Source organism: Eubalaena glacialis, chromosome 11 (assembly GCF_028564815.1).
Source record: "Eubalaena glacialis isolate mEubGla1 chromosome 11, mEubGla1.1.hap2.+ XY, whole genome shotgun sequence".
Taxonomy (NCBI): Eukaryota; Metazoa; Chordata; class Mammalia; order Artiodactyla; family Balaenidae; genus Eubalaena; species Eubalaena glacialis.
Genome location: NC_083726.1, coordinates 52,841,031 through 52,868,551, shown reverse-complemented (window position 1 = coordinate 52,868,551; position 27,521 = coordinate 52,841,031). Strand labels below are relative to the sequence as shown.

The 27,521-nt window shown below is 37.8% G+C and overlaps 2 protein-coding genes across 3 annotated transcripts in view; one reads left to right on the top strand and one right to left on the bottom strand.

Annotated features, from left to right (window-relative positions):
* Window positions 1-5,978, bottom strand: part of WIF1 (WNT inhibitory factor 1) — a 160,730-nt gene extending 154,752 nt beyond the window's left edge. Inside the window, exon 1 of the mRNA XM_061204996.1 lies at window positions 5,950-5,978. The gene's annotated coding sequence lies outside the window, so the exon portion shown is untranslated. The remainder of the gene's footprint in view (window positions 1-5,949) is intronic.
* LEMD3 (LEM domain containing 3) overlaps window positions 5,636-27,521 on the top strand; it is a 72,197-nt gene continuing 50,311 nt past the window's right edge. For both annotated transcript variants that reach the window (XM_061204994.1, XM_061204993.1), the window contains exon 1: window positions 5,636-7,218. In XM_061204994.1, the coding sequence (XP_061060977.1) occupies window positions 5,649-7,218 (1,570 nt within the window). In that variant the 5' untranslated portion in view covers window positions 5,636-5,648. The remainder of the gene's footprint in view (window positions 7,219-27,521) is intronic.

Genomic DNA, 27,521 nt, shown 5'->3' with positions numbered 1-27,521 from the left:
GTAAAAGGATCATACACCACGATCAAGTGGGATTTATCCCAGGGATGCAACGATTCTTCAATATAGGCAAATCAATCAATGTGATACACCATAATAACAAATTGAAGATGAAAAACCATATGATCATCTCAATAAATGCAGAAAAAGCTTTTGACAAAATTCAACACCCATTTATGATAAAAACTCTCCAGAAAGTGGGCATAGAGGGAACCTACCTCAACATAATAAACGCCATATACGACAAACCCACAGCAAACATCATTCTCAATGGTGAAAAACTGAAAGCATTTCCTCTAAGATCAGGAACGAGACAAGGATGTCCACTCTCACCACTATTATTCAACATAGTTTTGGAAGTCCTAGCCACGGCAATCAGAGAAGAAAAAGAAATAAAAGGAATCCAAATCAGAAAAGAAGAAGTAAAACTGTCACTGTTTGCAGATGACATGATACTATACATAGAGAATCCTAAAAATGCCACCAGAAAACTCCTGGAGCTAATCAATGAATTTGGTAAAGTTGCAGGATACAAAATCAATGCACAGAAATCTCTTGCATTCCTATACACTAATGATGAAAAATCTGAAAGAGAAATTATGGAAACACTCCCATTTACCATTGCAACAAAAAGAATAAAATACCTAGGAATAAACCTACCTAGGGAGACAAAAGACCTGTGTGCAGAAAACTATAAGACACTGATGAAAGAAATTAAAGATGATACCAACAGATGGAGAGATATACCATGTTCTTGGATTGGAAGAATCAATATTGTGAAAATGACTACACTACCCAAAGCAATCTACAGATTCAATGCAATCCCTATCAAATTACCAATGGCATTTTTTACGGAACTAGAACAAATCATCTTAAAATTTGTACGGAGACACAAAAGACCCCGAATAGCCAAAGCAGTCTTGAGGGAAAAAAACGGAGCTGGAGGAATCAGACTCCCTAACTTCAGACTATACTACAAAGCTACAGTAATCAAGACAATATGGTACTGGCACAAAAACAGAAACATAGATCAATGGAACAGGATAGAAAGCCCAGAGATAAACCCACGCACCTATGGTCAACTAATCTATGACAAAGGAGGCAAAGATATACAATGGAGAAAAGACAGTCTCTTCAATAAGTGGTGCTGGGAAAACTGGACAGCTACATGTAAAAGAATGAAATTAGAATACTCCCTAACACCATACTCAAAAATAGACTCAAAATGGATTAGAGACCTAAATGTAAGGCCAGACACTATAAAACTCTTAGAGGAAAACATAGGAAGAACACTCTTTGACATAAATCACAGCAAGATCTTTTTTGATCCACCTCCTAGAGTAATGGAAATAAAAACAAAAATAAACAAATGGGACCTAATGAAACTTCAAAGCTTTTGCACAGCAAAGGAAACCATAAACAAGACGAAAAGACAACCCTCAGAATGGGAGAAAATATTTGCAAATGAATCAATGGACAAAGGATTAATCTCCAAAATATATAAACAGCTCATTCAGCTCAATATTAAAGAAACAAACAACCCAATCCAAAAATGGGCAGAAGACCTAAATAGACATTTCTCCAAAGAAGACATACAGATGGCCAAGAAGCACATGAAAAGATGCTCAACATCACTACTGATTAGAGAAATGCAAATCAAAAGTACAATGAGGTATCACCTCACACCAGTTAGAGTGGGCATCATCAGAAAATCTACAAACAACAAATGCTGGAGAGGGTGTGGAGAAAAGGGAACCCTCTTGCACTGTTGGTGGGAATGTAAATTGATACAGCCACTATGGAGAACAATATGGAGGTTCCTTAAAAAACTAAAAATAGAATTACCATATGGTGCAGCAATCCCACTACTGGGCATATACCCTGAGAAAACCGTAATTCAAAAAGACCCATGCACCCCAATGTTCACTGCAGCACTATTTACAATAGCCAGGTCATGGAAGCAACCTAAATGCCCATCGACAGACGAATGGATAAAGAAGATGTGGTATATATATACAATGGAATATTGCTCAGCCATAAAAAGGAACGAAATTGAGTCATTTGTTGAGACGTGGATGGATCTAGAGACTGTCATACAGAGTGAAGTAAGTCAGAAAGAGAAAAACAAATATCGTATATTAACGCATGTATGTGGAACCTAGAAAAATGGTACAGATGAACCGGTTTGCAAGGCAGAAGTTGAGACACAGATGTAGAGAACAAACGTATGGACAGCAAGGAGGGAAAATCACGGTGGGGTGGGGATGGTGCTGTGTTGAATTGGGCGATTGGGATTGACATGTATACACTGATGTGTATAAAATTGATGACTGATACGAACCTGCAGTACAAACAAAGAAACAAAGAAACAAAACTAATACTAAAAAAAAAAAAAAAAAAAGGAATGAAATACTGACACACACTACAGCATGGCTGAACCTTTAAAGCATGGTCTCACTGAAAGAAGCCAGACACGACAGGCCACGTATTGAATGATTCCATTTCTATGAAATGACCCAAAGAGGTAAATCCATGGAGACAGAAAGCAGAGCAGTGGTGACCAGGGACTGGGGTGACAGGAATGAGGAATGACTGCTTATGGGGGGGTGGGATTATCTCTTGTGTTGATGAAAATGTTCTAAAATTGGTTCTGGTGTTGGTTGCACAAGTCTGTGAATATACTAAAAACCACTGAATTGTGTACTTTAAATGGGAGAATTGTGTGATATATTATCTCAATAAAGTGGTTTATAAAAAAAAAACATACAGAGGAAGAGATAGACTGCCTATCCTTCTATAATCCTTCATAAATGTTTCCCTTAGTCAAAATTTTGAAAGCTGTAGAGCAGGAATGAGTTTGAGATTGCATTCCCTGTAGACCATGGGTGCAGGTTGCTAATTTAGGGGCTTGTGTTTTAAAAGTTAGCCAATCTGGAAGCAGGAGTAAGATCCATTGGTAAATAAGGAGAAGTTTGGAAGCAGGTAGTGACAGTGCTGAGTCAGTGAAGGTTCTCCTGAGAAAGTATAAGATCTGCTCAAACACTCAAAGGGTAATTATAACCCCACATAGTTCCATGCAACAAATCATGCCCTCAGTATCTTTAAGGAGGAAAGGTTTCTTGTAGACTCCATGAGACCATGTATATAAAATCTCTTTGTAAAGTATAAAGTTTATACCAATTGTAGCTTTCATCGTTGTGAATATCTGGCTATAATACCTAGCATGTAAACAATGTATTTGAACAGAATTTTGACATACAGTATTCATTCATTATTCTTAACAGATACTTATTGAATATTAATTGTGTGCCCAAGAAGGATAGACAATATTATCAGCATTTTAGAAAAGAATAAATTGAGGTTCTGAGAACCTAAGATTTTCCCTAAGTCCCATAACTTGGAGACTCCAGACCTTTGGTTCCTAGTTCATTCCAAATCTTTCTGCCCCCAAGGGCTAAAACGACCAAGGACCATGGGTGCCAAACACCTTTGTCTTCATTAATTACTAAATGTGATTATTTGATGCCTTGGGCAAAGGTTCACCATTTCTACTTTTGTCTGTGCAGTGGTATTTTCCTTAACTGCTGTTACATGGAGTTCTCTCTCAGAAGCCATGCTACCAAACACACACACAATGCTTGGCTGTACATTACTGGCTAACATTTGAACGTACGTTGTGTGTTAGGTGTGGTGCTAGGAATTATGCAGACATATTCTCATTTAATCCTTAAAATAGCCTTCTGAGGAAGGTTCATCATCTCTATTTTGTTTATATAGAAACTAAGGCTCAGAAAGATTAAATAACTTGCCCTAAGTCACAGGCAGAAATAAAAATGGTCTGCAAATCCTTATAGGAGATCAAAAGATTCCTGAAAATCAGAGGCTGACTTCTATGATTCCTACCTGGAGAGCCAGTAGGGTATGGAACAAATGTTGAAAGTAAGCGACAGGGCTGGGTCCCCATCCAGTATTGCTTAACTTCAGACTCACAGCTTAACTCCTCTGCTATCCTGAGACACAGGTCTAATACGTTTGTAATCATTTGATTCCCCACCCAGACAATTATGGTAATAAATTTGGGGTCATTATCATCATAGTGGCTAAAATTCTCTATGTCAAGTGCTTTTTCAAGTACTTAACATTCTTAGAATTCAGGAATATTTGTAGATTTTAAAGTCCGCTGATAAAGGACAAGGAAGTGCCCGTCCACGTAAGAGTATTTTTGAGGAGACGGCAAGCTTTTGCTAAGAAAAGTCAAAAGTTCAGCTTACTGAGTATTATTCTGCTGTTGGATTCAGGATGTTGAAAAGCTAGTATCTATACTTTTGACTAACATATTTTTCCGTTCAGATGTGTATAATGTAATAGGGCAAAATAATTTATTTGACAAAAATTATCATAGTGTGCCAGATATTGTGCTAGGTGCTGCCATGTACCTGCTAGGGTTTAAGTATTCAAGAAGTGTCAGCTCTGCCAGTGTTGGAGGAAAAGGGAAGCGATCTTTACCAAACTGGGAAAATTTCATCTCTCTGAGATTCATTTCCCAGTCTATAAATGAGGGGGTTGGATATCCAGGTCTTAATCGTTTCTGTTTTTTTGACTGTGTGTGAAGGTTTCTCCTCTTCATCTGTCACCACTCCCATGTCAAAATACTCATCTCACACTATCCTAGCTTTGCAATTCATTAATTAGTTCAACAAACGTTTACTGAACGTGCCTGAAGTGTCAGGCACTAAAGCGGTGAAGCAAGGTTCCTCTGCTCATAAAGCTTACAGTTCAAAGGGATAAGACAATAAATAAATTTAAAAATAGGAAAACAAATGCATAAAAATACTCATTAGCAATAAATAAATAAATAACTATAGGTTGGAAAGGTCTTAAGAAGGAAATAAGCAGGATGGCACGTTCTCTTTTTTTCAGTCATATAATGTGATTGGCTCTTTCAATTCCGAAAACGACGACCTACCAAGGTTATCAGATTTTAAAAGGGGAAAAACGATAATACCTTACAACTAACTAGGGAACGAATAGCCATTACTCTTGAAGAAAACTGTATTGGGGCTGGTTTACTCTATCTTTTCCTTGGAATGTTAGAGGAGAGGCTTCTCAAAATGAGAAGCGAGAGTAACTCACTTTTTTTTTTGGTAAGTCAGTCGGAAAGACAAAGCGAAAAGAGAGTACCAGGAGTCAGGCAGGGAAATTACCAATCGTCTGGCCATCAAGATTCCTTTAAGTCTCTAAGCTCCCCTTGGCAGCGGTAATCAAGATGAAAGAAAACTACTGCCATGAACTTCAGTTTTCCCTTCAATATTACTGCCCGGTGGCAGGAACCTGGGAAGAAGAGGTCAAGGTGTGGTTTGGCGAGAGGCAGTTCCCGGGAGAGGCGCTGGGAAGGGCAGGGCGGAGAACAGCCGGAGAAGGTGACAGAAAGGGAGGGGAAGAAGGCGCTGGCACCCCGAGGTGAAAGCGCATAAGTCTCTGCCGCGCGCGACTCAGGTGGCCCTTTCCCGCTCAGGTGAGCTCCTCCCGCGCCTCCCATTGGCCAAGGCGCCAGTGGCGCTGGGAGGGCGACGCAGTCCGGTCTAGTTCAGGGTCTAGGGCGGCGCGTCACTTCCGGTAGCGCGGAGCTTGTAAAACACCCTGGAGAGAAAATGGCGGCAGCAGCGGCTTCGGCGCCTCAACAGCTCTCGGATGAGGAGCTTTTCTCTCAGCTCCGCCGTTACGGCCTATCTCCTGGCCCAGTGACGGAGAGCACCCGCCCGGTCTACCTCAAGAAGCTGAAGAAGCTTCGAGAGGAAGAGCAGCAGCAGCACCGGTCCGGGGGCCGCGGCACCAAGACACGGAACAGTAATAACAATAACACGGCAACCGCCACGGTCGCCGCCGCGGGAGCAGCGGCGGCGGCCGTGGGGATGGGGGTCCGGCAGGTCTCAGGCGACCTCTCCTACTTACGGACTCCTGGGGGCTTGGGCCGGATCTCGGCTTCTGGCCCGGAGAGCCCCTTGGGAGGGCCCGGGGGCGCCTCGGCCGCCCCCACGGCTGGCAGCAAAGTATTGCTGGGCTTCAGCTCGGACGAGTCGGACGTGGAGGCCAGTCCCCGGGACCAGGCCGGCGGCGGCGGCGGCGGCGGCGGCGGCGGCGGCGGCGGGAGGAAAGACCGGGCTCCGCTCCAGTATCGCGGGCTCAAACCGACGTCGGCGCCCCTGGCCTCCAGCGAGGTGACTAACAGCAACTCGGTCGAGCGGAGGAAGCCCCACTCGTGGTGGGGGGCCAGGAGGCCGGCGGCTGCCGAGCTGCCGAGCCCGTCGGGGAGAGATGGGGCGGCGGACGACGAGGAGCAGGAGGGAGAAGACGGCGAGGACAGGGACCCGGAGGCCGAGGAGCCGCTGTGGTCCGGCCGGACCGTGAATGGCAGCCGGCTTCTCCCCTACAGCTGCCGGGAGAACTATTCGGACTCGGAAGAAGAGGAGGACGACGACGTGGCCTCCAGCAGACAGGTATTGAAGGACGACTCCCTTTCCCGGCATCGGCCCAGGCGGGGCCATAGTAAGCCTCTCTCTCCGCTGCCTGCGAAATCGGCCGGCGGCCGACTGGAGACCTCAGTTCAGGGAGGGGGAGGAATCTCGATGAATGACAGGGCGGCGGCCGCCGGGAGTCTAGACAGGAGCCGAAACGTCGAAGAGTCGGCGGCGGCGGCGGCGGCGGCGGCGGCGGCGGCGGAGCAGGGAGGAGGGTTTGATCCCCTGGACTCCAGCCCCATTCCTAGATACCGCGCTAACGCTAAGAAACTGGCCCCTCTCCTGCAGCCACCGCTCGCGGACGTGGACTCAACCTTGGATTCGTCCGCAGGCTCCCTTCTTAAAACCAATAATCATATCGGCGGTGTGGCCTTCGGCGTGGACTCCCCCAGGATTTTTTCCAACAGCCTCCCTCCCAGTGCGGCGGTGGCCGCCTCTAGTTCACTCAGGATCAATCACTCCAATCATACGGGCTCCAATCATACCTACCTGAAGAATACATATAACAAACCGAAGCTTTCCGAACCTGAGGAGGAACTTCTCCAGCAATTTAAACGGGAGGAGGTGTCCCCAACTGGGGGTTTCAGTGCCCACTACTTGTCGATGTTTCTCTTAACTGCTGCCTGCCTATTTTTCCTCATATTGGGACTGACTTACCTAGGAATGAGAGGGACAGGAGTCTCCGAGGATGGAGGACTCAGCAGTAAGTATTAAACCCCGTGGGGAAGGCAACAAAGGGAATGGTGTTAGTGGTCGGCTCTCACCGCACTGGGCGTTTTACCCGAGGTGACTTCTGTCTGCAAGAACATGGTTTGATAGTGAAACACAACAGATGGAGTGCATTCGTATCATCTTTCTTTAAGAAAGAACGTGATTACCATGATAAGAATGATAATCCCATGGCTGGTTTTAAGATTTTTCTGTATGAAGTACGGGGAAATTCAGAACCTCTTATAAAAGAACAAAATATTACAAGCAAGTCTGTTAAATTTTCTTTTGGCCTTAAATAACCATATGTGGAGATGCCAATCCAATTACTCAACAGTTTGGAGGTATTTTGTTCAGGGGCATCATAAATGCAGTGGGTTTTTTGTTGGTTTGTTTTTGTTTTCCCAAATTGAGTTGTGGTTCTAAAAGGCAATGTAAGATCTCTTGAAATTCTGGTTAAATGTTTTGTAGTATTAAGTATATGTGTAGGTAGTTTTGTAATTTCTTTACAGTGAATGAATACAGATAGAAAGTAGGAAGGCATACCTCTACATTGATTTCCCAGCCCGAAGCACCTCCCCTTCCACCAGTGAAAAAAAATAGTGGTAGGGAACTGCAGGGGTTTGCAGTCAGATTAATCTGGATTGGTCTCCAGGCCCTGCCTTTTACTTGCTAAATGTCTGTAGGCAGGTGTGTTCACTCATTCATTAAGCCAGCATCATCTATGCTGTCCTTCAGCACAGGAAGATGAATACTGATGGCTTTGTGTTCTATGAAGGAAATAAGGATGGAGTAACTGGTGTATTCTACTTTAGAGATAGAGAGAGTAGGAACTATTTGAAGTGAGACCTGAAGCAGGAGAAGGCGACGGCCTTGTAGGAGACAGGAGAGCATTCTGGGCAGAGATTACAAGAGGAGGAGGAAAGGCCTTGAGTTGAGCAAGGGCCTTCCTGTAGGTTATAGTACCTTGAGCAAGGGGGAGTGAGCCAGAGTTTAAGCTTCCCTTGCAAAATCTGTAAAACGATGCTAATCTTGATTAGAATGATGCCTGGGAAGATTAAAAGAGAGAAAGTAAATTTAGTGCATGATGGACTGCTGAATACATAATTTCTCAGTGTTAGGTCCTTCTCCCCTCCCCCTGCCCCCTGAAACTTCCTGCCCTTTTCACCCAACATGAATTCGCTGTATCATGATTTGTATTTATAAAATTGGCTTACTCTTACTTTATTTCAAAATAGTGAATGATGCAGTTAGCAGACATAAAGAGTGGAGTGAAAATAGTGTAAGCTTTGGTTTGGTATAGCCAATTCTAAGATAGTCAAATAATAGATTATGATATTCCTTAACTAGAGGATGTAGAAGAGGGCTGAAATCCAGCACTCACTGTAAATTGGTACCCTGGGAGCAAGAGTGATATATTGTATCCTGCCCCAGATATTAGAGAGAGACAAGAAATAAGGTCACACTAGAAGTTATACTAGTAAAGTTCGCATAAATGACATTACCCATGAGTAGTGCCTTCCTGCATGTTTGTTTCTCCAACAGAACCTGGTCTGTTCTGGCCCTTTTCTAAGAACTAAAGGCTTTGCACATATTGTCACTCAATCTGCCCAACAACTCACAGAGGCAGATGGTGTCATCGTCACTCTAGAGATGAGGACAGTGAGACTCAAAGAAGTTAAGAAATGTACCCACAGTTGAACAGCTAGTGAGTGATAGGACTAAGATTTGGTTTCAGATTTTTTTCAGCTATTAAGCCTATACTACTTTGGGTGTTGTTTATAGAGAGCTTTCTAAATAAGAGGATACTTTTATTAGAATTAAGAAAATAATTGAGTACTTGGTAGGATTTCATACAGAATTACTGATGTGCACAATTCTCAACTAAGGTGACTTGTCACATCTTTCTTGTCACTATTAAGATGAATGGCTAATATTCTCTTAAGTACTAAACTTTCAAATGGAATAGAAAGGGATAGGATTGCTAGGGCTTAGGTACCTGCCTCCCCCCCCACCTCCACCATTGTGGAAGGAAGGAAATTATAAAGTGGTTTGCACTTTAATAAATGGTAAATATGAGGTAGCTTGGGTGATGGAAATAACAGTGGCTAAGAGGTAGAGGATCTGGGTCCTAGGACTTGTCAAAATGACCTTAGTCAAGTTAACTTCTGAGCCTCATTCTTACATATTAAATGGGAGTAATAATTTCTGCTGTCTATGGGGTTGTTGTGAGGATCAAATGAGATAGTTTGTAAACAAGCTTAAAGTGATATTCAGAAGTTTAGATAAAATTTGTTGTATTCCTGGTAAACTACAGTATATATGTAAAGAGAAATAGTTAAGTCATTTCTGTAAATATTTAGTAGTGTATTTCTTACCTATTCAACATTTAATTTTTATTAAATTCTATTAAATACACATTGTAGACATTAATACAGAAATTTGAGTCAAAGTGTGATGAATCCTTAAATGTATTATATACTCGACCTATTGTGTATCCTGGTAGAAAGAAGTGCCTGTTAGTTCAGTTAGTTTGCACACCTAACGGTGAATAACTTCACTCCCTATATTTATGTATTCTGAATCCTTTGTCATATTATAATGGTTAGCCAGTGCTTAACTGTAGGGTTCATTGGTCAAATAGTGTGCTTAAGGAAATAGTTTTACTTTGAGTAATAATTTCACCAGAAGATTGTAGGTTATATGTGAGAGTAAGCTTTCATAAGCTTTCATTAGTTACCATTTAAATTATGTATAGCATGTAATAGATTAGCTTTTTAAATAGTTCCTAATCATTTGTTCTTTAAAAACTTCTCATCAGTACCCTAATTTTATTAATTAAGTTACTTTTATTAAATTACTATGAGTGTCTGCTTTCTCATCTGTAAAACTAGGGAGTTGGCTTAGATGATGTCTACGTTCTTTCCAGCTCTAAGGTTTAAGATTCTAACTTTGAACCGCCCTACCAAAACAGCTCAAGGATCAGCTTGCAGTCAGATTAGATCAAGACAACCCACCAAAAGAACATAGAGAGGCAGAATAGATTAACTTTCTTAGGCTCATCTGATCATTATTAAAAGTTGTTTTTCAGTTACAAAAGACGTGATTTTTGTAGAAAATTTGAATAGAGATCTATGAAGCAAAAAATGAATCAGTATTGTTTACCTCTCCTCCTAGTCTCACACTCACCCCTGGCATAAATAAGTTCAAATAATAAATTAGAACTTTCTTTATGCTTTTCATGTAAATACATGCATTCATATATATGTATGTGTGTGTGCACATACACATTTTCATTCAACAGTAGAGTGCCTACTATGTGCCAAGCACTATTTTAAGCAGCAGGAATATGTGGAGAACAAGGCAGATGAAATCTCTCTTCTCATGGAGCTTACATTCTAGGGGGGAAGATAGACAACTAAACAAATAAGAATTTCAGATAGTTGCTAACACATGGTAATGGTAGTAACTTGAAAGGCATAAAACAGAGTCTGAATTTTATTTTAAGTAACATCCTACTATATATATTCTTCAGTTTCTTTTTTCACTTAGTATTGTATAATGGGTAGCTTTCCTTATAGTAAGTTTAAGTACAAAGGCATAATTTAAAAATCTCACATTTCACTGGTCCCTTTCTAGTCCGATAAAAATGCTAAAATCTCTGCCATCCTGAAAATGTTCTTTAACCCTCTGTTCTCCTCTAGCTCTTAGTCTCATCTCAGCCAAGATTACTCTTTCCTCCCCTGCCATTCACTCAACCCCTGTCTGTTTAGCTTTTTTTTTTTTTTTTACCATCCATTCCTCTGTAACCTCTCTGTCACCAGTTACTTAATTGCCAACCGAGAGAAGCTTTAAAGTTCTCTTCACCTCTTTGATACATTCAGTACACTGACAGTTCCCTTCTTTGTGAAACTCTCTCCTTTCCAAACTTCTGTATCACCACTCTCTTCTACTTTTCATTTATTTGTCTGCCTGTGTTTTAAATATTGATGGTCTCTGGAACTCTTATCCTTTCGTACAGTTTTCCTAGGCAGTTTCATCCACTCTACTGGCTAATACCTCCCAATTTTATATTTTCATCTTAAATTTTTCTCTCTTGGGTTCTAGACTTAACCATTTGTTAGACAATTTCTTCTGGAGGTACCAGAAGTACTAACACCATCTGTACTCATCAGCTTTACTTCCTTTTACCTTGTTTCTCCTGTTTTGTTCCCTGTTTTAGTTAATGGCATTTCCATCCACCCAGAGCTGAAGCTAAAAACCTTGAATTTGCCTTGATTCCTTCCTTTCCTCCATCTTCCTACCAAACCTCAAAGCACAGTCTATCTTGTTACCAAATTCTGTAGTTTTACCTGCTACCTATCTTTTGACTCAGTCTATTTCTCTCCATTCCCCACTGCTTTAGGCTAGTCTCTTGCCTGAACTGATTTAGCAGTCTTCTAACAGTTGTCCGTGCTTCTCGGCTGTAGCTCTTCCCGTCTGTTTTTCAGTGTCAGAGCAATATTTCTAAAACAAGAATGCAGTAATTCATTCATGCTTAAAATTACTCAGTGGCTTTCCCTTACTCATTGGATAGAATGTAAACTCCTTGGCTAAACTGTTCATGATCTAAGTATGCCTGCTCTTTCTAGCTTCATTTCTTAGCAGTCCCTGTTATCACACTTTACTTTCTGGAAAACTGGAACTTTCTGGAACACTACTTGGTGTTCACTGAATATGTCACTGAGATTTTTGTGCCTTTGTGCATGTGCAGGTTGTTTCTTCCTCTCTACTAACTGCTATTCGTTCTTAAAAGTCTCACCTCTGGATGTCTTCTCTGTCTCCCTATCCTCTTTACCCTAGAGTTTGGCCCATCATTCTCTACTCAAAGAAGATCTTATGCATCCTTCACAGCATTTATTTCATGTTTATAATTGTGTATGTCCACTGTGCCAGATAGATTACAGCTCCTTGAGGTAATGTTCCTACAGGAGGAATTGAGTACACTGGAAAAGAGCACAGGCTCTTTCATTTCTCTCTCTTGACCACAGGGTCATGAGCCTGGATGACTGAGAGAACAGTAATACCATTGACAGGAATTAGAGATGTTGAAAAGGGGTCTTTTTGGGGGAAAGGCTGCATAGAGAAAATGAGTTTATTTGGGGCTTATTTTTTGAGTTATTCAAGTAGCAATATCCTGTAGGCTATTGTAGTTATATAATTGGATTAAAGATGAGAAACTGATGCTTAATGTGAAAGTAAAGTACTGTTTACTAAAGGAATAGATACCTTTTTAATATTTGTTTCTTCTTTTCGTGTGGGTGTTTCGTTCTTAAAGACAAGACTGAGTGCTGCAAAAGGTACCATAGTTTTTAAAAAATTGTATTTTTACTTTTTCAAGTAGACTAGCCAAAAGGTCAAAACTTTGAATCTGTAATGAAATGGGCATAAGGATTTTGAAAAGTAGTTGTTGCCCTCATTCTTGAAGAATGAAAGCTGAGTGAGAAGTTGACTACTTTGTAAGAACAAAAAAATTCTTAGACCTCTCAGAATATTCCTGGGAATACCAGGGGATTGCATATCCCAGTCTAATGATTTGAGAAATTAAAATCTACTATGTAAAAATGTCTTTCATCTGAAAATTATCTCTAGCATAATTTAAAATAAAAATCATCAGAGTAAAAACTTGTAAGTTCCCTATGAGTGTATTCATGGAGCCTAGTTTGAAACATTGGCATAGATATCAGGGCTTGGATCATTAAAGAGGCAACCTGGGTTTGAATTTGGGCCCTTCCTCTTGTTAGCTTTTTTATTAAAGGCAAGTTGCTGAACCCCTGTAAACCTCAATATTCTCATCTGTAAAATAGAGTTAAGTCAGAATTAAATGAAATAATGCATGTAAAGTACTCGACTCAGCACATGACACATAGGAATAATAATAACAGCAGCTAACCCTTATGTAGCACTTTGTGCCAGGCACTGAGCCTAAACAATTATAATTGTCAAGTAATCTTCATGAGGCAGGTATTTATCCCATTTTATAGATAAAGAAACTGAGACACAGAGAAGTTACATAACTTGCCTAGGGTCATGCGTGCAGAGGCAGTATTTGGACTCAGATAGTGGCACTTAACCACCCTGCTAGATTGCCTTTTAATATGTGCAAGTACATAAGGGCTCTGTATATGTTCTCCACTATTATTATTATCCAGGAAATTATGAAAGATGTGGATGGGTGAAGCTGCTTAATGCATGAAATCCTAGAATTGCCAAGGATAATCTTTGAAACCTAACGTTAGTACAAGAAAGTACAAATTTGTACTTACTTGACGATTAGGAATCATGTGGAACTGTTTATCCTTCTATAAGGTTTTAGATTAATTAATTCATTGATATATGAGGAGGACAGTCTGCTATAATATAATACAAATTATATAGCATGTAAAACTATAAGGCATATGATACTATTTCTAATTTTTAAAAGATTTGCATAGTCTCAGACTGGTGGGGATAGTGGTCCTCTGATTTGCATTACCACTTTTTTTTTTTTTAATTTTTAAAAATTATTTTATTTTTATTTTTTGGCCACGTGGCGTTCCCTGACTAGGGATCGAACCCACGCCCCCTGCGTTGGAAGCACGGAGTCTTAACCACTGGACCACCAGGGGAGGGGAGTCCCCTGCATTACCACTTTAAAACTTAGGTTTTCCATTGTTCATTTTCAAGATGTAAAAATCTTTTAGTACATTTGTTCTCCCTTTTTTTGCACCTTTTAAAAAAGCTTTGAATGTATTTTCCCTATGCGTATATTTGTTTCAATGGGAATGAAGCATTCTGTAATTTCAGGGATGTTTTAAAAAATTAGATAATTTTATGATTACTCAGTAGAGTTATGAAGTTTTAAAATAGCTTCTCCTCGCTCACTAATCATTCTGTATATTTACCTATCTGAAAAATATTTTATATAAATAAAAGGAACCTCAGAGCAAAGAGGTTATAACGTCAGTGCAAAGAGATATTTAGTTTATAAGAGTTTAAAAATGAAGTATACCTTGGACTTCCCTGGTGGCGCAGTGGTTAAGAATCCGCCAGCCAATGCAGGGGACATGGGTTTGAGCCCTGGTCTGGGAAAATCCCACATGCTGCGGAGCAACTAAGCCAGTGCGCCACAACTACTGAGCCCACGTGCTGCAACTACTGAAGCCCGCGAGCCTAGAGCCCATGCTCCACAACAGGAGAAGCCACCACAGTGAGAAGCCTGCGCACTGCACCAAAGAGTAGCCCCCGCTTGCTGCAACCAGAGAAAGGCTGTGCGCAGCAATGAAGATCCAACGCAGCCAAAAATTAAATAAGTAAATAAATAAATAAAAAATGAAGTATACCTTAAACTTTTGGAAATCTGTAAAATATATGGTAAGCAAGTAGTAGTAACTTCTTTATGAAAAGCATATTACTAATGGTATATCTTTATTCTAATCCTGTATTAATTTATTATACACTAAAAATTGCTACTATTGAGTTTGGGAATCCAGCACAATACTAATTGTAGAAATTATTATAACATGTATTGTCTCATAACTTTATATTTTGACTTTCATACTCAGAATTTATTTTTAACAGATTTTAAAGTGAACCAGTAGCAGTATATTTGGATTTTGCTGTTTTAATAATGCATCTTTTAACCTGAATCACACAAGTGATAGTTAAAAAAAATATGTAAAATTTGATCTAATTAATATTCTTTATTAACATCACTGTCAAAAATATTTTTTAAATAAGAGTTGAACGTGCCGCGGAGCAACTCAGCCCGTGCGCTGCAACTACTGAGCCCGAGTGCCACAACTACTGAAGCCCATGTTCCCTAGGGCCCACACACTGCAACTACTGAGCCCATGTGCCGCAACTACTGAAGCTTGCGCGCTCTAGGGCCTGCGTGCTGCAACTACTGAAGCCCGCACTCCTAGAGCCCGTGCTCCGCGACAAGAGAAGCCACCGCAATAAGAAGCCCATGCACCATAATGAAGAGTAGCCCCCACTCGCCACAACTAGAGAAAGCCCGTGCACAACAACGAAGACCCAACACAGCCAAATAAATAAATAAAATCTTTAAAAAACAAAACAAAACGAGAGTTGACTAGGAAGGAAGTGTTTAGGTTTTAATATTTATCTAACATTTTATAGTTAAATTTTACATGTTTTACATCATTCTTTTGAAAATATATTTCTAAGGAAATTAGCTTTTAAAAAGATTGTGAAAATTTATACTAACAGGTAATATCTGAAACTAGGATAACAAGTCTGTCACATTGAAGCCATCATTATTATTTTTACAAGGTCTTAATTATTTTTCTTTATTTCTAGAGGTATAGAGTTTAAAATTATACCACTTGTTTTGCCTGGGTAGCAGAGTTATTGCTCTATGTCATAGTTTTTTGCTTAAAATGTTTTTGCAAGATGACTTCTAAATTCATCTTTATAGCTATGTTGATATCAAATGGCAAGCTAACATTTAAAATAAGGCTGGGTGCAAAACTGCAAGTTGAGTGATAAGTGATTAAGTATACACCAACAATTGCTCTCCTGTCCTGAATATACATGAATGGAAAAAAATCCTTTAGGAGCAATGGGCATTTTAACACATAGAACATCAATTTTGTTTTGCAGTTAGAGACCCCTTTTATGTGTGTATATATGTACAAAAGGAATTTGCTGATTGTGGCTAATTCCTGAAAGCACGTTATACTTATAAAGGAAGCTTTTGCTCTGTAGGAATTCACCTAGGTATAATTTTTTTTTAATGTTTATTTATTTTTTATTTATTTTTTCTTATTAGTCATCCGTTTCATACACATCAGTGTATACATGTCAACCTAGGTATAATTTTTTAAACACATATAAAGAGGGTCATTGAAATTAATTAGCAGGAGGAAATCTTAGAATATTTGTTTCTTCCAGTCCCTGGGCTATGGCTTAGAACCTTGGTCAACCTTGGTAATGACTTCTGGGTTTAGAAGGACACCTACTTTGGTAACACAAATGCTTTCTTGCTTGATTTAGTTCTCCTGTTCATTCATCCATTTACTCACTCATAAATTATTTATTGAGCGCCTACTATGTGATACCGGAAGATGAGTATATACTTTCTAGAACTGTAGGAGGGATACTCTTTCCCCAGCACGCGGCCTCCCTCCCCCTCCCAGCCCCAACATTCTCTTCTTTTTCCTAAAATGCACTAGCTAGCCTTCAGAACTGAGATTTGGTTACTGTGCAACATTGTTTCAGATTTGTCCATTGTGACTCGGGAAACATGACTTTAAAAATTAGTTTCTGCAAATTTGAGTATGCCCTATGATAAAGTTTACTACAAAAGAAATAGTTTCTTTTCTTACAGGATTTTAGAAGTAATTTAAGGAGTAAAAAAGGAAGAGACATGAAGAATGAATTTGTCAAAAATGAAAATATTATCAATTTGAAATGTTTATGATTGTGGTTTAAGATGTTCTAGAAATGTTCTTATGCTTATGACAAAAGTCTTACTTTGTTTTTTAAAATAAGAAAATCACCTTTAAATGTCCCTTCTTTTAGATTCTAAAGCCTTAAATGATAAAAGCATTTATTGAGAACTTTCTGTGTGTGAGCACCTTTATATTAATTTCCATGAGGGAAACTATCAATGTTATCTCCATGAGAAAACTGAAATATAGAGGGAATAGGGTTAGGTGTGACTTAAGATCCCACAGCTACTAAGTTTTAAAGCCAGCATTTGAACCCATGATCTGACTAAGGGTCCACAGTCTTAGCCACTGGGAAGCCATAGATTTTCTTAGGTATCTTTTCTCACCTACTAACTTTATTTCGGCAGGTAAATCGCTTGTGACCTCTGGGCTTTGGTTTTTGCATCTGTCAAATGAGGGGATAGTAAAATCAGCTCTACTTCCAACCAGTGACTTTTGTAGGGAACTGATGTGATAATGTCTATGGAAATGCTTTGGAGAAATTAGAAGTGATGTATAAATGTATATTTTTAATGCTGTAAGTTAGAATTTCCCAGCTATAGTAGTTTAATTTAAACAGCACGTGTTCAGCACTATGACATGTCCTGTTGGTAATGTTAATAAGTAATGGAAGAGTTGGTTAAATTTATAGTTCTTATCAGTATTTTTTTAAGCTTTCTCTCAAGTTGTCTGAGCAGATAAAAGGAATCATCTTTTTACATTACCTAGTTAGTGCCTTATCTCTAGGTGCTGAAAAAGAATTTTCTATCTTTGCAGTTATATTAATGTAATAGATTGTGAAGCACAATTTGAAACTAGATTTTAGCCTCCTGGACCGCTAGAAGGTAGACTTGCTGATAGGAAAGACAGAGATGGGATACACTGCTTTAATCCAAAATATAGTAGTGAATTTGAGACAGAAAAACATTTCTTAGGAATATGGATGAGTCTTCTGTTAACATTATCTGAAGGACAGAAAGTACTTGCAGCTGGTAGAGAAGAATGGCCTGTCACATGCTGTTCTTCATCCCGTTTGTAAGATACCATGAGTACTATTATTGGTAAAGTGGGAAGGTGAGGTGTGTCCCCATGAATAGGCAATAGATTGAGTGGGGGTGATCAAGAAATTGGGGGGGGATGAAATAATAAAATGAATTTGATAAACATTAAAATCATGCTAATTAAATTATAAGGAATTTAAAGTACGTTAGGATCTTCAGTCTCCTAGATAATTCATATGAAGCACATAATGAAATTTTCATCTCATTTTGCATTTGAAATTGTATCAAAGATGTGGTTTCAGACCAGAGCTGTCTAATAGAAATATAAACCACATGTGTAATTTTAGTTTTTCCAGTAGCCATATTGAAATGTAAAAAGAAACAGGTGAAGTTAACTTTAATAATAGATTTTACTTAATCTGGTAATCTAGAATATTATCATTTCAACATAATCAGTTTAAAAATTATTGGGATATTTTATATTCTTTTTTTGTACTAACAGCCTATTTTATACCTACAGCCTGTCTCAAATCAGACTAGCTAAATTTCAAGTGCTCAGTGGCCACATGTGGCTAGTGGCTGCTATATAGGATAGCGCAGCTCTAGACTGCCCTGAGTTATGGAGTTATATTGTTGGTTTAATGAGATCTAACAGCTACTAATTTTTGAATCTTACAATGTGCTTTGCATTGTGTTCTCTATAATATTTTCAGTTAATCTTTATAATAACTCCATGATGCAGATTTTACTCTTCTCCTTTTATAAATACAGTGAGGTATAAGAGATGTTAATTTGTTTAAGGTCTAAGGTCAAACAGGTAGTCTGTAGGAGAGCAGGGATTTAAAACCAAGTCTGACCCCAAAATTCTTGTCCTTTTCATTGTATTGCACTGTTTTAAAGCATGGCCACTTACCTAAGGCAGGTTGGTGAATGAGATTTAGTTCTTCACTGCTCAGTTATTTTTGATTCACTGCAGTGACTTTTGATTTAATTAGTCCTTGTTTTAAAATATAAATACAGAGCATTTTTAGGTTAAAGTGGAAGAGGTATCCCCTAAATTCTTACTTATATTTCTAATTGGGAATATTCCTTTATATTCTTTTCACCGTGTCCTGTTGTAAACTGCTTTGTATAGCTCTTCAAAGTAGACACGTAGGAGGGAGGGATGACCTTTTGATTCTGGCACATGACTGTTTTGGGAGATAAGGGGAAAGTCAGCTACTATTGAGAAAAATGAAAACAGGATGACTAATAAAACTTTTGTTGTAGTAAAAAAAATTTTAAAGGTTTCAGTACCTCACTTTGAGAAAGATTTTGGGATGGTCTTATTCATCATGCTCTTTGAATTATAAAAATTATCTCAGTTCTTTTGCATGGTGTTATTTTATGATGGATTTATACTTAGCAACATTAATGAATTTGAGTAATTTCTTTGAATTATGTTTAGATTCATAGAGAATGTTTGCTCACAAAGACAAGCTGTTTACTTCTAAAAGAAAAAAATGGACAGTCCTTAATTTTTGAATGGTTATCTTCCAGATCATGTGTAAAATAGTTGTTTGAACTTGGAACATATCTAACTACACTGTTTCTAAGTTCCCAGGCTAGCCCATAGAAGCCTATTTAAAACCATATCCTATTTTAAAAACACTAATTCAAAAAGATACATGCACTCTAGTGTTCACAGCAGCATTATTTACAGTTGCCAATATAAGCAACCTAAGTGTCCATCAACAGATAAATGGATAAAGAGGATGTGGCGTATATGTATATATACAATGGAATACTACTCAGCCATAAACAATAATGAAATTTTGACATTTGCAACAACATAAATGGACTTGGAGGGTATTATGCTAAGTGAAATAAGTCAGAGAAAGACAAATACTCTATGATATTACTTATATGTGAAATCTAAAAAATACAACAAACTAGTGAATATAAGAAAAAAGAAGCAGACTCACAGTTATAGTGAACAAACTAATGGTTACCAGTGGAGAGGAAAGGGAAGAGGGGCAACATAGAGGTGGGGGATTAAGAGGTACAAACTATTATGTATAAAATAAGCCACAAGGATATATTGTACAACACAGGGAACATAGCCAGTGTTTTATAACTGTGAATGGAGTATAGCCTTTAAAAATTGTGAATCACTGTATTGTACACCTGTAGCTTATATTGTATAGCAACCATACTTCAATTAAAAAAAACATATCCTGTCTTAGTACTAGTATAGTATTGGTGTAAGTTTTAGGTCCTCAGAGTGTGGGTCATGTTCTGTGGGAGTTGGATTAGGAGGAAGCAAGTTTATTTTTGGCTTTTTATGTTTTCTCTTCTTATACTTTTCTGTCTCTTAATTCCTGTTCTTATGCTGGCCTAAGCTACTTGGCATTCTACTGTGATCTTGGTTAAACATCTAAGTGCTCAGTACTACAAATTTTTTCTTTTTTTAAAAAAATTGAGATATAATTGACATATAACATTGTGTTAGTTTAAGGTGTACTACGTAATGATTTGATATATGTATGTTTTGTGAAATGATTACCACAATAAGTTTAGTTAACATCCGTCACCATATATAGTTATATTCTTGTAATGAGAACTTTTAAGACCTACTCTCTTAGCAGCTTTCATTTATACAGTACAGTATTGTTAAATATAGTCACCACACCGTACATTACATCCCCAGGACTTATTCATCTTATAACTGGAAATTTGTACCTTTTGACCACCTTCACCCATTTCACCCACCTCCCTACCCCCCACCTCTGGCTGCCACCAGTCTGCTCTGTTTCTACAAGTTTGTTTTTTTTTTTAGATTCCACATACAAGTGAGATCGTACAGAATTTGTCTTTCTCTGTCTGACTGACTTCATGTAGTATAATGTTCTGTAATAAATAGTAGGTCTACTTACTGGGTGCTTGGCAAGTATAAACATAAATGTTTACACTTAAGCATTTAAGTCTTAAGCATTTTTTACATGATTTGATAAATGAAGAATCTGTAATGGAAGATTAGGCTAATCACTCTGTCCAAGGTTATAGGTCAGAAAGGGGAGTTGTGGCGTTTTTTTGTTGGTTGAACTGTGGCAGTATGACTTGAAAGCTCATCCCCTAACCATTGTACTATACTGCATTTCTCTCTTGCATTCCCTCTTACCCTTTTACCAAATTGGAACTCTTTATTTTCTCAGTTCAGGTACTTTTAGCTAAATGATAGAGAAACCCATTCGATTGAATTAATTCACAATATTATAGAATTCTGATAATAAAAATGATGTGATTTTATGATAAAATTTGATAATGTGATTATCTTTAGTGAGGATTGAGCCAATATGGAATCAGAAATTAACCCAGCTTCCCTAAATCATCCTTCATCCTTATATGTATAGTTAGTTGGGTTGCCTACATTTTTCAGTTAGAAGTTAGGTCCATAGTGCTCAACTTATGCGCTGAAAAACATTTTGGGAACACCACGCATTACAAGGTATTGTCTGAGGACCTAACAAATGATTTGCCCTTCTCATATTGTTCTATTATTTTTCAACTACGTATCAATACTGCTATGATTAGAATACAAAAAAATTATATATTCATGGTAGAATTTTGTCATATTTTCTTAGTATGTGAATACTAAAAATACTACTTTGGGGATCTGAACATCTTGATATAAATGAAGAAGTCCTTTTACTTAAAAAGTGAAGAAACACTGCTTAAAGCATGCTATAAGGAAATTGTATATACTGGTTATATTTTAGAATTTGTTTTCAAGACAATCATAGTGAATGTTGGGAAATCAGTTGTAATGTTTAAATGACTGACTGACCAACCTATCAACTGGTAAAAGCCCTTTAATCGTCTCAGAGGTGATTGCACTTTAAATACAAGATCTTAGTTAACCCAGCTTCTCTCTCTGATTAGTGAAATTTTTGGCATTTAGTGTAAAATTCAGGTATTATAAGAAGGTTTTTGGCAGGGAGCCTTGCCTTGGGGTCTTCCATTTCGTCTCTTTCTAACTCACAGATTTTCTGAGAACTCTGTCATTTCTTCCCAGTAGCTCCATGGCATAGACGAATGAGGAATGGAGTAGTGGTATGTTGTGTTATTTTGTAAACTGAGTGCCGTCTATTTTTTAATTTCATGCAAGGATTGGGAAAAGAAAAAAAAAGCTAAGATTTATTAATCTCTTTTCTCCCCATATTGGTATGCATAGTCACAAAACATCCCATTTTATGTTAGTTTACTAGATAGAGTCTCAGAGAGGGTGACTTGCCTAAGGTCACAAGTCATAAATTTTGGAACAAGTATTCCTTGCTCCAGAGAGTTTTTTTTTCCATTTTACCTCACTGCCTTTCAGTGTGAAAAGATATTTTTCATTCATCTAAATGACTTAACTTCAGAAGTAAACATTACTTAGTGGAAATTTTTATTTAAATTAAAAAAATTTAATTTGTATTTTAAAGTTTAAAAATTATACTAGGTTGAAATTAATATATTAAAGTTATAAATTATATTAATACTGTGTCATCCAAGAAGGAAAAAGGATAAAGATAATCATCCAATTACTTTGAAAATATTTAGTACCTTTTAAAAAAATTCTGTAATATTTGAGTTAGAAAATGAGAGAAACTAGAGTGATTTAGTGTCCTTGCCTGAATTTTGTTGTAGGCAGAATATCAGTCCAAATACATTAAAAAAAAATAGGAATACAACATTCTGTTGGGTTGGTTTAGATTGCTTATTTTATTTTTTTAAGCAAACACTTCCTATCTTCTTTAAAATTCTCTTTTGGTAATAAATTTTGTAATGGATTTTGTAAATCCATGGTGTACGGATTTTGATGTTTAAAAAGCAAGATTAAATAGCCTATAGTAGGGTGTACAATTTGGGGAAAAAAAACAGCTTAAAGTAGTAAATCAAAATTCTGGCAAGTCAGTTTGCTAACTAGAGCAGACACAATATGAATGTAAATATGTTATCTTGTGCTTTAATTTACAAGACTTTTTTTCTACCAGTTTACTACAGGGTTGTTGCCATACTTTTTTTTTTTTTTGGCTATTTTTGTTAATAAATTCTGGTTCTGGGGGAAGGAAGAAGGAAGGTTACACTGAATAAATAAAAGTAGATAAACTTAAAGTCAACATTTTTGCCATATACGATCACCTTAGAGTTTAAAGGACTTTTAGAAGTCACTAGCTACTTTGTGCAGTGGCGTTTGAGAGAAGATGATGTTTTAGTTGGGCTCTTTTGGTCATAAAGACAGTCTTAAGAAACAGGGTTTACTCTGAGGATGTATGTGGGCTAGGACTGTAAAGACTTTAGGAAATCAATTCAACTCAAAGGGCTCTGGGTCTGTACTTGTGTGTGTGCCTCTGTCTTGGCACTGTCCTAAATTTTGCATGCAATTATTGCACTTAATTCTTAAACAATCCTAAGAGCCAGGTATTATTAGCATTCCCTTTAGATGAGGAAACTGAGGTTTAGGAGAAACTTGTCTAAAGTCAGTAAGTAGTAGAACCAAGATTTGAATACCGATAATCTGACTTCTGGTATGGGATCTTTTTCCCTGTACTATACTCTTTACATGATTCTGTATCATCTCCTGTTTTTTTTTTTTTTTTGATTTCCTTTGGAATTATCCTCACCACCCCCTAAAAAAGTCTTACAAAAAAGTCTACTAGACCAGGAGTTCTTAACCCCAGTGGTCCCTGAATCTTAAAGAAGCCATAAATGGCCTCCAGGTGAACAGTAACTCCTTGAAATTTTATGCAAATTTTTGAAAGTGTATTCACTTTTCTGGGGATAGGGTCCATAGATTTTATCCATTTCTCAAGGGTCTCTGACCCTCCAAAATAGTGAGAATCACTGCATTGTCAGCTGCTCTGGGGAAGGTAGTATGAGTTTTCATCTTTGTATTCCTTAGCACCTGGTTTTTGATTGTTCAAAAATATTTGTTGAAGAGAATTTAACAAATAAGAGATGGTGTGTGGGGAAATAAGCTTAAAATTAGTCATAATATGGGAGTCTTAAGATACCTTGAATGTTTACTAGATGGGTATGAGAGCATCAGTTTTATTTACTTGGTTCAGAAAATTGTTTTGTTACTGACAGTTTCAAATTTCCAGCTCTAGTATATAGTAGTTCTATGAAGTTAGGTTTTTGAAATCAGAGCATAAAGGAAAATTTGTGTGTTCAAAACTGCTGTTGAAAAGTCCCCTAGATTTAGAGGCTGCCGTGTGATCTCTCAAGAAGGCCAGTTTTTCCCCCCCACCCCATTCCAGTGTAAGAATAGACCATTTTAGTACCTGATGGAGCACTAAGGAACATAGTACATCTTTAAACATTAGAATCATACTCGGTGTTTTAAGTATTCTTAGTTATGAGCCACATGGAAATTGAGAGCAGCTGAGGGAATGGCAATATCGCATCTCCCATCTCAGGCTTTGTCTAGGGCACATGCCTATTGACTGTAACAGTTACAGTTGTGGGGAAGTGCATGCCTTTTTTTTTTCCCCTTAAGTATTTGTTCACACACATTTATTCCTATTGTCTCTTTCTGCTACTTTAGAAGTAGACGTTAGGTGAAAATCTGATGATTCCAGCATATGTTGTACTTTCTGTTCATTGTGTTCATGTGGAAGCATGGGTTTTACTCTTAAGGTTTCATATAATATATTTTAACCAACAAAAAAGTCTCATTTAGCCTAGTTTACCACGTGTCATAACTGCTTATATTTGTTTTACCCAATGTGTTGTTTTTTGTTTTTTTTTAACCTAATGATGATAAATTCCTCTATTCCCCAAATGACTTTTCATTTCTGTCTGGTTTCTTCCATAGCTAAAAGTCAAGATGTAACTTTTAAGCTTGTTGCTCATAAAGTCAATGTTAGGGATATATATATATTTTTTTCTTTTAGCTCCATATTCAGTTTATATGTTAGTTTTGGTCATACTTTAATCTCTGTTCTTTGTCTATGCATATAATGCCTTCTTCCCTTTTATCAGAGCTATGCTCCTTATCCCTGTTTGATGAATGGAATAAGAACTACTGTCTTTTTTTTTTTTCATTTCTATTCACCTTTTCATTGCACTGTAGCTTTTCTCTCTCCAGTTTTCTTATTTGCATAATGTCTCTGCTACACAAAACTAAAGTGGTGGTAGTGTTTATCCCTAGTCATTTAAAATGGTAAACACACACATTGTAATTGAGAATGTTACTAAGTAGAAGACCTCATGAATTTAATTCTCTGGGAAATGCATGTTTCTTTATTGTATTGTGCTGGAGATGGGTTGCACGATGTATCACAGATCCCTTTTGGATCTCTAAATTCTCTTTTAGCAATATTCTTTCAGAACAGCCCTCTTTATAACACAGTTTCTTTTGTATTCTTGGCAATGTAAACCTTGAGGAAGTGTTATAGCCAGTCTCTAGTGTATAACAGTTAATGTTTAAAATCTCTTAATACAGTGAGCTGTCACCATGTTTAATAAATTGCAGTATTGCATTAGCATAAATTCCTTTGGGTGCCAAGATATCTGTTGCACAGATGCTTGCTATTATTTATAGGTTTGTTTCTAACCTTTGTGGGTTGACTTACTTTTATTTTTCTATTCATTTGTCACCATGCAGTAGCATAATTCTTTAACTGACGTATATGCAAAAGAGTTTTCAAGAAGAAACTATGAAAGTACTGAAAAAGCAGATCACTCAAACTTTTGGATCTTGGGCAGTATAAAGCTCCCATAATTTAAGTAGACATATTGCTTTGTCTTTATTTGAATGTGTTCTTATACTGTCTTTCCTCCCAATATTGGGTAAACTGCAGGAGTGTCTTTAGCTGATGAAATTAGATGGAGGATGATGAATGATCAGCAGCCTAATCATTTCCCTCTGGTTTTGAGACTAGGGGTGTGTGTGTATGTATGTTTGTTGATGTGGGGAGAAATTCATTATTATCTTCATAGTTTATTTTAGAGTAAGCTGTTGATATTTTCTTAAAGTCTAAGTCTTCTTTTGGATTAAACATTTTTTGAATGGGAACTTCACTTTTATTTGCTAGTCAGATTCAGGAATCAGTAACTCTATCAGATATTCTTTGAGTTATGGATGCTCTATTAAGATATCAGAATTAATTTTTAGAAGGAATAGACTGACTCATTAAAGTCTTTTAAATGTAATATTTTGATATTTTGATTTGCTAGTGATCTAATTTGCTAATTTATTGGATTGGCCAAAAAGTCCCTTCAGGTTTTTTTTTTAATATCTTTATTGGAGTATAATTGCTTTACAATGTTGTGTTAGCTTCTGCTGTACAACAAAGTGAATCAGCTATATGTAGACATCTATCCCCATATCACCTCCCTCATGAGCCTCCCTCCCACCCTCCCTATCCCACCTCTCTGGGTCGTCACAAAGCATCGGGCTGATCTCCCTGTGCTATGCAGCAACTTCCCACTAGCCATCCATTTTACGTTTGGTAGTGTCAGGGCTACTCTCTCACTTCATCCCAGCTTCCCCTTCCCGACCTGTGTCCTCAAGTCCGTTGTCTATGTCTGCGTCTTTATTCATGCCCTGACACTAGGTTCATCAGTACCGGTTTTTTTAGATTCCATATATGTGCGTTAGCATACAGTATTTGTTTTTCTCTTTCTGACTTACTTCACTCTGTATGACAGACTCTAGGTCCATCCACCTCATTACAAATAACTCAATTTCGTTCCTTTTTATGGCTGAGTAGTATTCCTTTGTATATATGTGCCACATCTTCTTTATCCATTCATCTGTCAATGGACATTTAGGTTGCTTCCATGTCCTGGCTATTTTAAATAGTGCTGCAGTGAACATTGCGGCACATGTATCTTTTTTGAACTATGGTTTTCTCAGGGTATATGCCCAGTAGTGGGATTGCTGGGTCATATGGTAGTTCTATTTTTTAGTTTTTAAGGAACCTCCATACTGTTCTCCATAGTGGCTGTATCAATTGACATTCCCACCAACGGTGCAGGAAGGTTCCCTTTTCTCCACACCCTCTCCAACATCTATTGTTTCTAGATTTTTTGATGATGGCCATTCTGACCAGTGTGAGGTGATACCTCATTGTAGTTTTGATTTGCATTTCTCTAATGATTAGTGATGTTGAGCATCTTTTCATGTGTTTGTTGGCAATCTGTATGTCTTCTTTGGAGAAGTGTCTATTTAGGTCTTCTGCCCATTTTTGGATTAGGTTGTTTGTTTTTTTGATATTGAGCTGCATGAGCTGCTTGTATATTTTGGAGATTAATCCTTTGTCAGTTGCTTCGTTTGCAAATATTTTCTCCCATTCTGAGGGTTGCCTTTTCGTCTTGTTTAAGGGTTCCTTTGCTGTGCAAAAGCTTTTAAGTTTCATTAGGTCCCATTTGTTTATTTTTGATTTTATTTCTATTACTCTAGGAGGTGGGTCAAAAAGGATCTTGCTGTGATTTATGTCAGAGAGTGTTCTGCCTGTGTTTTCCTCTAAGAGTTTTATAGTGTCCGGCCGTACATTTAGGTCTTTAATCCATTTTGAGTTTGTTCCTTCAGTTTTTAAGTGGAAATAAGAGACACATTTTTCATTTTCACCAAGAACTTTATTGAACAACGTATTCACCCTTCTGTTCCACTACCTTCTGCCATTTTTCAGGCATCTTCATAATTCCATCTTCCCAAAACTTTTTATCTTTTTGAGCAAAGAACTGTTCCAGGTGCCTTTTACAGTCTTCTGGGGAATTGAAATTTTTTCCATTAAGAGAATTTTGTAAAGACTGAAATAAATGGAAATCCGAGGGTGCAATGTCTGGTGAATAGG